The sequence below is a fragment of the Podarcis cretensis genome (assembly GCF_951804945.1).
Source record: "Podarcis cretensis genome assembly, chromosome: 5".
Lineage (NCBI taxonomy): Eukaryota > Metazoa > Chordata > Lepidosauria > Squamata > Lacertidae > Podarcis > Podarcis cretensis.
The window spans coordinates 28,146,291-28,159,835 of record NC_137174.1 but is presented as its reverse complement, the minus strand read 5'-3'; the positions used below and the strand labels follow the sequence as shown (position 1 = coordinate 28,159,835).

Genomic DNA, 13,545 nt, shown 5'->3' with positions numbered 1-13,545 from the left:
GATATACTGTATACACATATCTAAAGCTGAGGGGAAAGAGTCTCTAAAGTTAAACAGGCTGCGTGATTGCCCCCCCCCCCCAAATCTGAGAAATAAAAAACTGCCATGACTCTGCCCCGCTCCAACGCATCTCCTCCTCTCCTTACACAACATGCCTTAGGGATGGGCTCAGTAGGTAGAGCACGATAATCTGAATCTCAGGGTCATGGGTTCGAGGTTCCTGCATTGCAGGAGGTTGGACTAGATGATCTTGTGGCCCTTTCTTACTCTACAACTCTGTGAATGATCGCATGTGAGGTAAGGCAGCCTCTAAACTTGGCCCTCCAGCTGTTTTGGGACTACAACTCCCATCATCCCTAGCTAACAGGACCAGTAGTCAGGGATGATGGGAATTGTAGTCCCAAAACAGCGACACCGAGAGCCAAGCGGGCAGCTCCCTGTAACTCGAACTCGCAAAATCCCCGCGTTTGCCGCACCGAAGCCTGACGCTCTCAGGTGTCCGCGGAGAGCCGCGTAAGTTAGGGGCGCGCCTAAGAGCACGACGAGGCCCATAAGGATTGTTTTCCCTGCACCCTAAAATGACCATGCGCTGGATGCGGGGACCGGCGCTTTTGCGGAAAGGCCCACTTCGCTCCACCCCAAGTATCAAAGCAGCATGAAGTCCCAGAGGGCACTTCTATCACCCCCGCTGTGTGCGCAAGCGCAGTAGCACCGCATTCTTCTCCTCCTCCGGCCCCCACAAGCCTCAGCGGCGAGAGAGGCAGGAGCGAAGATGCCTCCCCCACCCCCCGCGCGAGTCTGAGGGGAAAAGTCCGTTGGTACCGGTCCCTCTTGAGGCCCCGCTTTCCTCACCCTCTCCACTTACACAACGACTCGGGAGATGATACACGACACCATGTTGCCGCCCCGGCTCTGTGGGCGCCGCTTCTACCTTTAACCGTCCGTCAGTCCGTCTGTCCCGCCAGCCGGAGCCCTACCTCTCCTCCCCGCTCGCGACTTTCCGCCGAGCCGGGCACCGAATGGCCCCGGCCGCTTCGCCCGACAAACACAGCCTAAGCCCCGCCCTCCTCCCGCCTCGGGCATCACAATAGGCGCGGAGGCCGCGCCTCCCCATAAACGGATTGGCTCGCGCCGCCCAGCCTCATTCGCCCGCCGCCTGCCGTCGAGCTGGGCTGCAGCGCGCATGCGGCGCGCCTCTGGACGGCGAGGAGCGGATGGGTATGTAAGGAGCCGCAGCTATGCGCCGGCGCAGTCTTTTTCTCCCCCCCCCCCTTTGCTGCTGTGTGGTGGCTTGTAATGTAGGCTGTGCTAAACCCCTTTCCCGTAGGGTCGCATGCGGAGTTATTTATTGCTTTTTGGAAGGGGGGGGAGCCGGCTTAGTTTGCCGCAGCGTCTCGTGCACCTTAAAAAAAAAAGACTTCCCAAATGTTTATCTTGCCATTAAACATCCGATGGATGTGCAGCAGCCTTTCAGGTGCCCCAACGTAAGGCCCCGGATGGCTTCTGCTCGTGGTTCGTTGCTTTGCCCCGTTCGCGCCCCCTCTTCCTTGTCGCTGCTCTTGAAGCGGCCTCTGGGGATAATCTTTGCGCGATGGATCCGCGTCGCTAAGGCTGGAGAAAGCGGCGCCTTCGTTTCCGCACGAGGCTCCTTTCTCCTGGAGGTTGTTTTCTTCCCCCAGCCGCGTCAACGTTTCCACCCCACCAAACTGCGGGGAGGAGGCAGCCGATCTTCTTGGGTGCGGCTGGAGAGGTGAAATTGGAAAGCGAGGAAGTCTTGGGAAATGCCACTTTTGCACACATTAAGCTCTGCGCGGTGTGGGCCTTGTTTGCTCATCTTGCGCCCGAAGCCGTTTCCCCGCCGCAAAGGTGTCTCTGACGTCGCCCTCGTTAAACAATCGGGAAAGCCTTGCTGATCTGCTGCAGATCGGCCAGAGATCTCCCAGTAGATCCTGATTCACCTTCTGCCCGCCCCTGGTAAATGAAAATGGTGACAGCATCCTGGAATGACTCGTAGTTTCCTTTCTACTGAACAGTTTCAAACGGTCAAATATATGCAAGGATAAATTTGTTTGGCACTGGATTTGGGCATAATTTGCAATGGAAGTGTTAGGCATTAAATAGTAGAATGGGGCCGAAAGGGGGGGGGAGAGGAATCGTAAGCATTGGTACGCACAGAGGACAAGGAGCAGCGCTAGATCTTTTTTGATGTAGTTTTCTGAAATTAGTGAAGAAATATACTGAGACATACAAATCCCACATGCTGGCAGTTCTTGCACTAGTGCTTTCTCCTCAAATATAACCTTGTGCTATGTTCCAAACTTGGCTTCCTTCCTCCTATTGTTCAGTTCTGTAATCCTGCCAATAAATAATGTGTGTTGTAGTGTGGAAATAAATAACAACTACAGATCTGCCTGTCTGACAAGTAATGAAGATGAGTGTACTTCCTAAGCTTCTTCAGGACATGTGAAATCCTGCAACTGTCCTTTTCTGATCAGATACCAGATAACCCAATTCCAAGTTTTGCCTGCTTTTTTTCTCTTCAAGGGCCATGCATAGTGCCTTTTAAGGAGGACTCTCTCATAAAGTTTCTGACTCTTAGATATCTTTTTTTACAATCCAGATTTGCAAAAATAGCAGGAAATGATGTAATGAAAGCTTGAAGCTGCAGCATGCATGAACTGTGATCCATGGAGGTGAATTTTGCAAACATGATGGCTATGGTGAATTGCCCACCCCTCCACCAATTTTAGCATAAGGGAGCAGAGGACCACTAGAACTCCCAGAGTGTGTGATTTGGCAGACTTTGTGCTGGAGTGTTGTGTCTAGAAGGTAAAAATGCATGAAAAGCAAACTTTTGAGGTTTCCACTGTTGACGTCAGTGTTTTTTCAAACGGTGGTCTGGTCTGCTGAGCAAAGGTGGCCATGAGACAGAGAAGTCTGGGTGGGAGGAAGGAAATATGGTTTCCCTACTCTGAGGGCAAAGATCCAGAGGAGGAGGTGCTGAGGGAAATTAGGTTGTGAAATAAAAAGATAGTTGAATATTTACTATTAATAAGTAAATAAATAGACTGGGAATTGAATGGCAGGGGATAAAATAGGGTGTTATGGGAGGAATAAATGCATGTGAAAGGACCAGGGAAGGGTGTGTGTGTGAGAGAGAGAGAGAGAGAGAGCAGTTATGGGCAGGGGAGATAATGTGTAAGTTGAGTGTAGAAGGAGAATTCGGGAAGATATGGGCATGGGATGTAAAGGGAAAAATATTTTTAAAAACCATTTCCCAGCAAATACCATATTTTTTGCTCTATAAGACTCACTTTTTCCCTCCTAAAAAGTAAGGGGAAATGTGTGTGCGTCTTATGGAGCGAATGCAGGCTGCGCAGCTATCCCAGAAGCCAGAACAGCAAGAGGGATTGCTGCTTTCACTGTGCAGCGATCCCTCTTGCTGTTCTGGCTTCTGAGATTCAGACTATTTTTTTTCTTGTTTTCCTCCTCCAAAAACTAGGTGCGTCTTGTGGTCTGGTGCGTCTTATAGAGCGAAAAATATGGCACTTCCTCAAATTGGGAGGCTGAGTCAGTACCTTCGCAGCTACAAGGAAAATATTGGCAAATAATTTAGCAATTTTTTAATAAATGTAATAAATATGTATAGGAAGTGATGCCAGCTGATTATACCAAACTGCCACCATTCTGTGACTGACTTAGTGAGCTGGGAGAGTCTGAGGCAGAGGGAAGTCCAGATCAGGCAAAAAAGGCAGAGATGAATGAAGAAGCATGGGGGTCTCCCCCTCCTGCTGTGACAAACTCCTCTCCCCCTTGTCTCCTAGGACCAAGGAAGGCATGAAGTGGGAGGAGCAAAGGCAGGCATGCAGTCACAGTCTCAGATTGCTTGGGGGGAAACCCTGGAGAGGAGGAGACTTGGGTAGCTGCGGGAAGGCGGGGACCTTTAGTCTCCACAGCTGCCTCATAGGAGCAAGACATTTGAAGAGAATTGCTGGGTTCATTAGGCCTGGCACTCCTGTGCAGATCCTGTTTAAATAATTAACTTCACCTACTCGGTGTGATCCACTGCAAGCTTCCAGCAGATAGATTAGGTAAATATTTCGTTAAGAACATAATAAGTGTTCTGCTGGATCAGGCAAAAGGCCTATGTCTAAATCTCTTTCCAAGCCTTCCAGTATAGTTGTCATTGTTACATATTGTGGGGGCGAATGTGCCTTCTTTTGATCAGCTAATCTGGATTGTATTTGCTTTGCTTCAGGCAGGGTGTATGAGAGTCCAGGCAGGATGTGTAGGAACGGTCAGAGAGATTTCTGGTTCTCTGTGCAATACCTACAGAAGTTGGAATGTCACTAACAGTGCCACACGATTGTCTGCCTGAGGCAGCAAATTGCCTGCTGCTTACCTTTGAGTTTGCCATCTTAAATTAATGTGAGAGGGTAGAAGGCAGGTGAGATAAGAAGTATTTGACTGCAAATGTTAAAGTCCCGACTGTAACAAGGTGATGAAGTAAACCAGAGTCCATGGCACTTTAGGGAGGCTTGCTTATTAGAAAGATACCTATTATGTATTGGGTTTTAGCGCAAACGGGCCTTGACCCAAATGGGTTGCACCGTGGGGTTGAGCCGTAGGGAATTCGGGGGTCCGTTGTACAGGCCCAGGGTTCCATCAGAGACTGATGGAAACTCCTGGCAGATCGATTCAAAATCTGCCCCTGGGGAAATCTGATAAAGCCCTGAAATACCTAAGCCTAACGGCCCGAATCATGCTAGGCCTAGAAGGCTAGTGAATGGGCCTTCAGTTATGATGAGGTTCAAATTCTTGGTGTACTTCTTAAACTGGACCTTGAAGGTGCCCATCCCTTTTAGCTGGATTCTTTTTCTCTGTATGTCCCATAGCACTACAGGGGCCGGGCAGAGAGGAGGACCGCCGTTAGGGCAAAGCTCTTTCAGAGTCTATCTTGAGTTGTACCCTAAGCTTATTGGACCCCGGGGAAGGAAGTTGAAGTACCTGGCTGGAGAGGTGGACTGTAAGTCCTCCTCCATGTAGGCCTCGTGGACATGTTGCTTGGGTCGTGCTCTGGAGGTCTTGGAGCTGCAGACTCGACCAATGTGCCCAGTCTTCTCACAGCGGCGACATGTGGCGTCCCAAAACCTGCATGTCCGACGCTCGTGGTTTTCTCTACAGCTGGCACAGGTCCCTGGAGGTGCGTCAGATGATCTCTGGTTCGATGATGTGCTTGTAGCTTGGGAGCTGTGGTGTTGGTCGGATCGGTCCAAAGCTCAGTGGACATCCTCATTGTGGGAATCTACGGAAGAGGACCCGTCTCCCTGGATGCGGTGAGTTTTCCTTTCAGTACGTGGGCTGTGGGCCGCCTCGTGGGCATTATCCTTCTCAAAGGCCGTGGCCATATTCATTGCTTCCATCATCATCTTTTGCCAGCAGCTTGCGGCGGAGATGGCTGTCTCGCACGCCACTGATGAACCTTTCGAGAAGTCATTATACAATGTCAGCGAATTGGCAGTACATCGCAATCGCCCAGAGTGCTGTGATGTATTCACTCGCTGACTCTTGCACTTGTTGCTCTCTTTGTGCAAAGTCGTAGCGGCAGTGGTTCTTAGTTGGCTGAGGCGCGAGGTGTCTTGTCATAGCCTGTGTCAGCTCATCGAAAGTGCATGCCTCTATGTCCCTGGGTGCCATCAGACCTTCCAGTAGAGTGATGGCAGAATTTCCTAGCACCGTCAGTAGCACATCCACCTTGTCTGCCTCCCTAGTGAAGCCTTGTAGTCGGACGTAGCTCCTTATTCGGCGGAGCCACTGCAACCATTCTGCAGGATGGCTCATATCCAAGTCCGATGACAGCTGACTATGACTGGTGGCCATCCTCGGACCTGGACCAGTTGCTTGTGCAATTGTGGGTGGTTGTGAAGACGTGGCAGGTGTGGTCTTGTTTCTGGGACTATTTGCTGAGTCCAGGGTGGCGGTGAGGTCGCGCTTACTGCGAGGCGGCAGGCTGTGGTGCGCGGTCTTGGGCCTCTGGCAGCCGGCAGGAGATCATCAATCCCACCTTCATCGCCAATGTTAAATGTTTGGAAAAAGTCAGAAGCCCAAGGCAGTATAAGTTCCTCAACTACGTTTATTCAACATTTGTCAGCGACAACAGCTCACTCATAGGAAAACAACAACCGAACTGACTGGACAACACAATAATAATGCTGAGCATGAACTGACAGTTGACAGTTGAAAGAGCATGCACTTACTTGCCATTAGAACGTTCGTCTACCAACACTTATACGATTGCTTAGAACGCGCCTTGTAACATAAAAAGTGTTAAACCCAATACATAACAATACTCTTGAGTGGCTATAACAGGGCATCAGATATAAGAAGCCAGGACAAGGCTTTGGGCCAGAAGGTTTCTGCATCCATGGGAATGGGAGCTGAGAGGGTATGCTGATCAAAGAGGTAGGGAGGAAAGGAACAGCTTAAATTGTTGGTTGTCAGAGCAGCTGAGAGGCTGTAAAAAGAGCTCTGCTGGATCAGGCCAAAGGCCTATCTAGTCCCTTGTTTTGTTCCCATGATGGCCAACCACATGTTTATGGGAAGCCCTCCGGCAGGACCTGAATACAATGGCCCTATTCATACTTGAGTTTCCCCAGCAATTGTTCCTCAGTGGCCTACAGTCTCCGATACAGGAGCTAATAAAGAGAGCCATCATGACTACTAGCAAATGATAGTCTTAGTTGTTTTTTAAAGCTGCCCAAGTTGATGGCCATCATCGCTACATCAAATACAGTGGACGCTCGGGTTGCGAACGTAATCCATGCGGGAGGCACGTTTGCAACCCACGTCTGTGCACGTGTGGGTTGCGATTCGGGGCTTCTTCGCATGCACAAAGCACGATTTTGTGGTTCTGCGCAAGCAGCAAAACCTGGAAGTAACCCATTCCGGTACTTCCAGGTTTCGGCGCATCAGTAACCCGAAAACGCGTAACCTGAAGTGTCTGTAACCTGAGGTTTGACTGTAGTAACTAATTCCACAGGTATGTGAAGAAGCACCTCCTTTTGCCAATCCAAATATCCAACCATTTGCCTTCATTGAATAGCCCTGGGTTCTAGTATTGGGAGAGAAGAAGAAAAACTGACCCCACCTACTTTCTCTCGATACCATAAATCATTTTATAGTGCTCTAACATGTCCTCCCTTATTCGCCTTTTTTCTAGGCTACAAAGCCCCAAACGCTTTAAGCTTTCCTCATTGGTGAGTTGCTCCAGCCCCTTAATGAATTGGGTTGTCCTTATCTGCTGCACCTTTTCCAGCTCTGCCTTACTAGAGTTACAAAATAAAGGTTTCCAGGTGCCTGTGAGTGCTGGAGTTGCTGTGGGATTAATTCTGCTGTGAATCTTGCCTCTTGTCATGCTGCTGTGCCCCTGTAACCTAGGAAGCTGCCTTCTAGTCAGATCATTTGTCCATCTGGAATCAGCTCTCTGGGTATTCAGACTGGCATCTCTCCCAGCCCTACTTGGAGATGCCAGGGATTGAACCTGGGATCATCTGGATTCAATCAACTCAACGCTACTTGTGCGTTTAAAACCAGATTATTACAAAGACGATACATACAACACCCAGTACTCGCAGAAACCAATCCTTTAAAAGGGGTGGGGTTGCATTTTCTTCCGTTTAGGAAAAGAGGTGTGCAAAACGATTAAGCACTAGTCAAACAAGTTTTAAGTTGTTAAACTTATTTTGCAATGTAAGGACATTTACCAGTTCTATGGGTTACATACGCTGAAGCTTGCGTGCAGTCAGTTTCTGCTAGAGAGCCATTCTTATACCAAAGTGTTGCCCTTTATGGGGGGGGGGGGGAGGCCACAAGAAATAGCTTTTGCTTTCATTGCCATGGTAACAGAATCCTTAGTGGAAAGCTGCATTTACATTTAAAGAGACACTTATAAATGTAAACACAAATAGCAATTAGGTGTCAGTTTTGTTACTAAGTGTCTGTCATATCTCTAGAATTTGAGCTTCAGAATAAAGAGGTACAGCAAAAGCTTGTTTATCAAACGAATGAAAACAGAAATGCAACTGCAATTAATATCAAGGAGAAAATCAAAGGCTACCTGGAATCTGAAAAATAGAAACTGAATTAATTACTTCTCCAGAACGAATTTGGCATTTGTTTCTTTAGGAATGAACTGTAATAGATTTTGACACCTATCCATTTTCAATCTGAAATTATTTTCCTATAAAATAGCAATTTTTAAGATTCCATTAGAAATGACAATATGTTACTGTTTCTCAAGCTAGAGGTCAACTGTCCACACCCTGAAGGGAACATCAGCAGGGGCTGTGCAAACAGTTGTATATGCCTTGCTGGTACTAGGCTTGTAAACAGTCAAGGCTCAGCATTTCTCAATCATCTTTGTGGCAGTCACACATTGTGTATTTAGCAGAAGTCTTCCTTTTAACACTTTTATACCTGGTTCCTGTGCCTGCAAGAAGCTGTTCCTAATACTGAGCCTCTTTCACGAGAGTAACTGTCCTTATTGCAAAGCTTTTCTGTTTTGAAATGTTTGTTTAAAGTCTATATATCTTTACCACACAATCTTTATATATGTACCCCACAGTGGTTTACAGCACAATTTAAAACAAAACAATAATAAAATGCACAGTAATCTAATGAAAGGTAATAGACAAATGGCATGATTTGCACGGGAAATCATCGTTAAACTAACAATGAAAGCAGCAAAATAAAAACTCCAGTTCCAATGTTTTAAAATATAGCATCCTCCTAATACCATTTTAAAGTATACAGCATTACAATTCCCGAAATTAGAATAAAAATGGCTTCACCCAGAACGTAAAACATACCATTGGGTACCAGGCATGCCTCATCATCCGATATCTGGGGTGGGGAGCCTGTGGTTGTTGCTGAACTACAACTCTCATCATTCCTGACCATTGTCCATGTTGCCAGAGGAAATGGGAGTTGGAGTCCAGCAATGTTTAGAGGGCCTCAGAGCTGTGGTTAATAAGTGACTTTTTTGCAGAAAAAAAGGGGCTGTAGAAATCCTCGGTGTTGAAAGACCTGGTGTTTCCGCCACCTCTCTAGTGCACTTTTCCTGCTTCTGTCTCATTTTCTCGTCCTTGGATCTGCCCATATGCTGCACTATTTGTTTTGTTTTGCTGCCTGCATGCCACACGAAACAGACAGCCTACTTGAGAGGCGCTTAAAAAAACGTGTGTGTTGGGACAGTGGAAGGAGCACAGGAATCCCGTGTCACACATTTTGCTGCCTGCCAGCCACAATGAACAATCAACAGGCAGCTGCTTGGCTTGAAAATCTGGAGTGAGGGGAGAAATGCGGGAATCTTCCCATTGTTGTGGTTTTTCTTCTGCTTACAGGCATGTGGAACAGGAAGCGGCTTGAGAGGCATCTGAGTTGAATATGGCAGTGGGATTGTTCCAGGGTTGAGTTGGGGGAGCAGAGGCCAGAGGCATTGTAAGAAGGATGGTACTAATAAGGATCACCTTTTTCCTGGTTGTTCCCAAGTTGTTTTGGGGAAAGCATTTCAGTGGCATCATTATTATCAACTTTTCCTCTTCCTCTGCTCACAGCAAGGATTATTCCCATGTCGTTTGGGGAGGGGGTCAGCACAGTGCAAAGGCAGAAATAATATTATTCCCATGCTTCCCTAATTTTGAGAAGCTTGCAGATGACGTTCGGCTTCAAACATCAAACTTATCTGGGCCAGTATTGTTCAACAGCTATTCTAGTGAGTTCTTAAACGTGGGTGTTTTTTGTGCAATTGTATATTTTATTATTATTTGTGACTATGTATGTGCATGGCTGGCTGTAGTTACTAAACATTATTTCTGGATTCAGTTGATTTTTGTTTTCTAGCTCTAATCTGTAGCAGCATACCAAGACTTAACAATGTCTGGAAAAGAAAATGTCTTTTCAAATATTTTTTAAAAAAACAAAAATAAATCTGAATAGATTTTTTTATATTTGAACAATTCTAGGTTTTCGTCTCTTTTCTTTTTCTGCTCTTTTTTGAGGCAGCAGCTATTTTGTGTTAAGCCACACCCCGGCAGCACCAAAATTCCAAATCTGTCCCTGGATTTGAAAAGGTTTTCAACCACTGATGTAGGCACTACTGACACTGGTCTGACTCAATAAAGGCAGCCTCCTGTGTTCCTATTCAGAGCTACGTTGCCTAGGAACAGTGGTTAGCGCCTCATAATAAAAACTGGATTCAGCCCATGGCATCAGAAGAGTTAATGGGTTAGGAGAACCTGAAACAACTGGAAGCCAACATTAGCTGAAATGGTCTGTATGAATAATCTGCCATGGTATTTTCCTATTCAGATGCCCTCCACTTTTTAATCACTTCTTATGGGCTTTTCTCTTAACCAGACAGCTAGGAACATACCTATAGGTTTATTTTATTTTGACTGACCTGCCCTTAGTCTTGTCAAAACCCGCCCCCAGCATTTTGCAATTCCAACTCTTCTCTCTCTGTTTTTTATTTAATCATAACATTTTTGCTAAAAAGAACCTCAAAGCACACACTTAACGGCCTAAAGCATTTGGAGTTGCAGTTTCAAACTGAAGATTTTTAATTAACCTCAGATTAAATTAGTTTGATTGCATCCCAGTGAAATGCAATTTTTTCCTTTTTAGGTGGAGCCTCACAAAATAGTGTGATCTTACTGTCTGGGGTGGGGTGGAGTGGGGGAGATAATAAAACTTTTTTACAGGAAGCAACATAAACGCATTACTACTCACCCCCATTAAAGTAGATGTTATTTGCGTGGCTTAGAACCTGCCTAAATCTATATATCCTTATTTGTTTTATAAATTAAGTTTATAGAGAAAGTTTTTCTCTTTAGTAAGGTGGCGAGGGAGTTAAGTACCTTTTTCACTTATAAGCAGAGCTAGAAGAAAAAGCTTCCCGAGTTCCTTTTTCTAAAGGAAACATGATCCAGAAAGGAAGGGGAGAGTTCAGCATGGCTCAGTTTCAGGTCTGTAGCTATGGCAGCAGAGTCTTAGGGCTATACTGGTTTATTGCTTCCATTTGGTGTTATTGGAGCCTGGAAAAAAAATGTAGCTCCTATGAATGGAGACTATAGAAAACGGAAACACTTCACTCCTTCCCTCTGTGTTGACAGCCTGTTAAGATTACTGCATTGTTAGGAACTTTTTCTCGACTGAAAGCAGAGGTTTTTATGACTTGGGGATGTTTTCAGCTTTCCATTTTTTCTCCTCCTCTTCCCCCAAACCCCAGCATAAGGCCAGGATCTCCTCGTGATGACCTGGCAAAGGCTGAAGGGGAAAGTTCCAGCAGAGGCAGATTTGGGGGCTGAAGAAAAGGAAATAAATAGTGCCAAAGCAGTTGTTAATGCAAGCAAAATTTCCTAAGCACGCACAGAAACTGCAGAAGTTATCTATCAAGCTGGTCATGTTTTGCGTACGGAATGCCTCTGCCCATGTTGCTTTCCAAGCGATGATGGATTTGCTAGCATATTAGTTGTAGAGGACCAATCTGGTCCAACAGCTAGAAGGTTGGGCTCCAGTGGAGGAAATCTGGTCCAACAGCTAGAAGGTTGGGCTCCAGTGGAGGAAATTCAGGCTACAATTCTCACGTATGAAACGTGCTAGGTGGCCTTGGCAAGCCAAATCCTTTCAGCCCACCCACTTTACAAGGATGGTGTCAGGCAAAGCTCTATGCATAGTTAGGCGCACAGTTCCACCAGGTTTGATGAGTTTAGGTGCACCAAACTGCATAGGATTGAGCATAGCTGCCAACTTACAGATTTGAAAATAAGGGACCTGCAGCCTCACCTGTTCCAGGCACTCCAGTCTTCCTGTCCTCCTTCAGTCTGGTCAAGCTCATGCTGGGTAGCTTCGAGAACACTGTCCAACCAACTTTGTAACCAGAGGTTCAGCTGAATAGAATCTGAATCACATGCACCACAAGGCCTGTGCAGCCTCAACTTAAGATGGCTCCCTGGCCTGGCTTTGCACTGCAAAGTTTGCAGCAGCACGTGCAACAAAATGGCGTCCAGCATTCAAAAAAACCCTCAGCTTACATTAACTAGCCACACACAAGGCATGCAAGCTCCACCCCTCAGTCGTTCTTAGACTTCTTATTGGGTGAGCAACACAGCCAAGCAACACAGTTGGAGCCTCCCTCCTCCCTGGCCGGCAGGGAGGGAGGGAGGGAGAGGAGTTGCTTCCTTTGAAATTTAAGGGACATCATTTAAGGGACATCCATCAGTAAGGGACAGCAGCAGGACATGGCGCTGGAATAAGGGACTGTCCCTTCAAATAAGGGACACTTGACAGCTATGGGATTGAGTGGTGCAATTTTGCTCTGAGCTCCTTTGAGGAAGGATGGAATGCAACTGTAAAAAGATAAAATTAAAGCAAGAGGGCCTGGCACTCGAAGTATTTTGGTACATGCTGTATCTAGAAAAACATATCAAGCAACTCTGACTCCTCCACCCCTGAATGATGGCTGTGTATCTCCTTACACAATGTTTGCTCAGATGCTTCAGTTTTGCTGTGAACGTAAGGACAGTTACATGGAAATAGATTATAATTAAATTGAGATTTAATTTCAGGTGAATGTACTGAGCACAGTGTTGGGTTGCAGCATTTGAAATTTGCCAGGCACATTTTGCGTCTGGCTGTCTGCCACTTGCCACCAAGTGAAGATGCCTGGCTGCCAGGATAGTGGTTGACGTCTCCACCAACTGGAGGTTCATGCCTTACGATCCATGGATCTTGACTGTTTTCACACACTACCAAACACATCCTATAGAATTCTGTCCGTTATATTTTATCTGCACAATCAGAATGAATTTCAGGAACCAAAAAGTTGCATTGAAAAATATGACTTTTGCGCCGTCTGCCCCCAAAATGGCAACTAGGCATTCCATTTTGGTGACTGTAACCCTGGTTTAAGGAGCCATTTAGTGCCTAGCTTATATACCTGACACTAGCCTAGCTTACATACCTGAGAAGGGACACAGGTGGCGCTGTGGGTTAAACCACAGAGCCTAGGACTTGCCGATCAGAAGGTCGGTGGTTCAAATCCCCGTGACAAGATGAGCTCCTGTTGCTCGGTCCCTGCTCCTGGCAACCTAGCAGTTTGAAAGCATGTCAGAGTGCAAGTAGATAAATAGGTACCGCTCTGGTGGGAAGGTAAACGGTGTTTCCATGCGCTGCTCTGGTTCGCCAGAAGAGGCTTAGTCATGCTGGCCACATGACCTGGAAGCTGTACGCCGGCTCCCTCAACCAATAAAGCGAGATGAGCGCCACAACCCCAGAGTCGGTCACGACTAGACTTAATGGTCAGGGGGGGTCCTTTACCTTTATATATACCTGATTATATATACTTGACAGTTTCTAACACTGTTGGGTTGTCATATTTAGAAGTGAACTCCACTGACACCAGGGAACCTTACTTCTAGGTAAATTTCATGTATGGAGCGTGATACTAAGCATATTTGCTGTGTAAATTCTAGTTCACTAAAGAGA

At 46.5% G+C, this 13,545-nt stretch overlaps 2 protein-coding genes across 2 annotated transcripts in view; one reads left to right on the top strand and one right to left on the bottom strand.

Moving 5' to 3' along the window:
- The window catches only part of REEP3 (receptor accessory protein 3), a 28,877-nt gene extending 27,810 nt beyond the window's left edge, over positions 1 to 1,067 (bottom strand). The window contains exon 1 of the mRNA XM_079975746.1: positions 866 to 1,067. Coding sequence (XP_079831872.1) covers positions 866 to 897 — 32 coding nt within the window. The 5' untranslated portion in view covers positions 898 to 1,067. The remainder of the gene's footprint in view (positions 1 to 865) is intronic.
- A 77-nt stretch (positions 1,068 to 1,144) lies between these two features.
- The window catches only part of JMJD1C (jumonji domain containing 1C), a 121,596-nt gene continuing 109,195 nt past the window's right edge, over positions 1,145 to 13,545 (top strand). The window contains exon 1 of the mRNA XM_079975570.1: positions 1,145 to 1,218. The gene's annotated coding sequence lies outside the window, so the exon portion shown is untranslated. The remainder of the gene's footprint in view (positions 1,219 to 13,545) is intronic.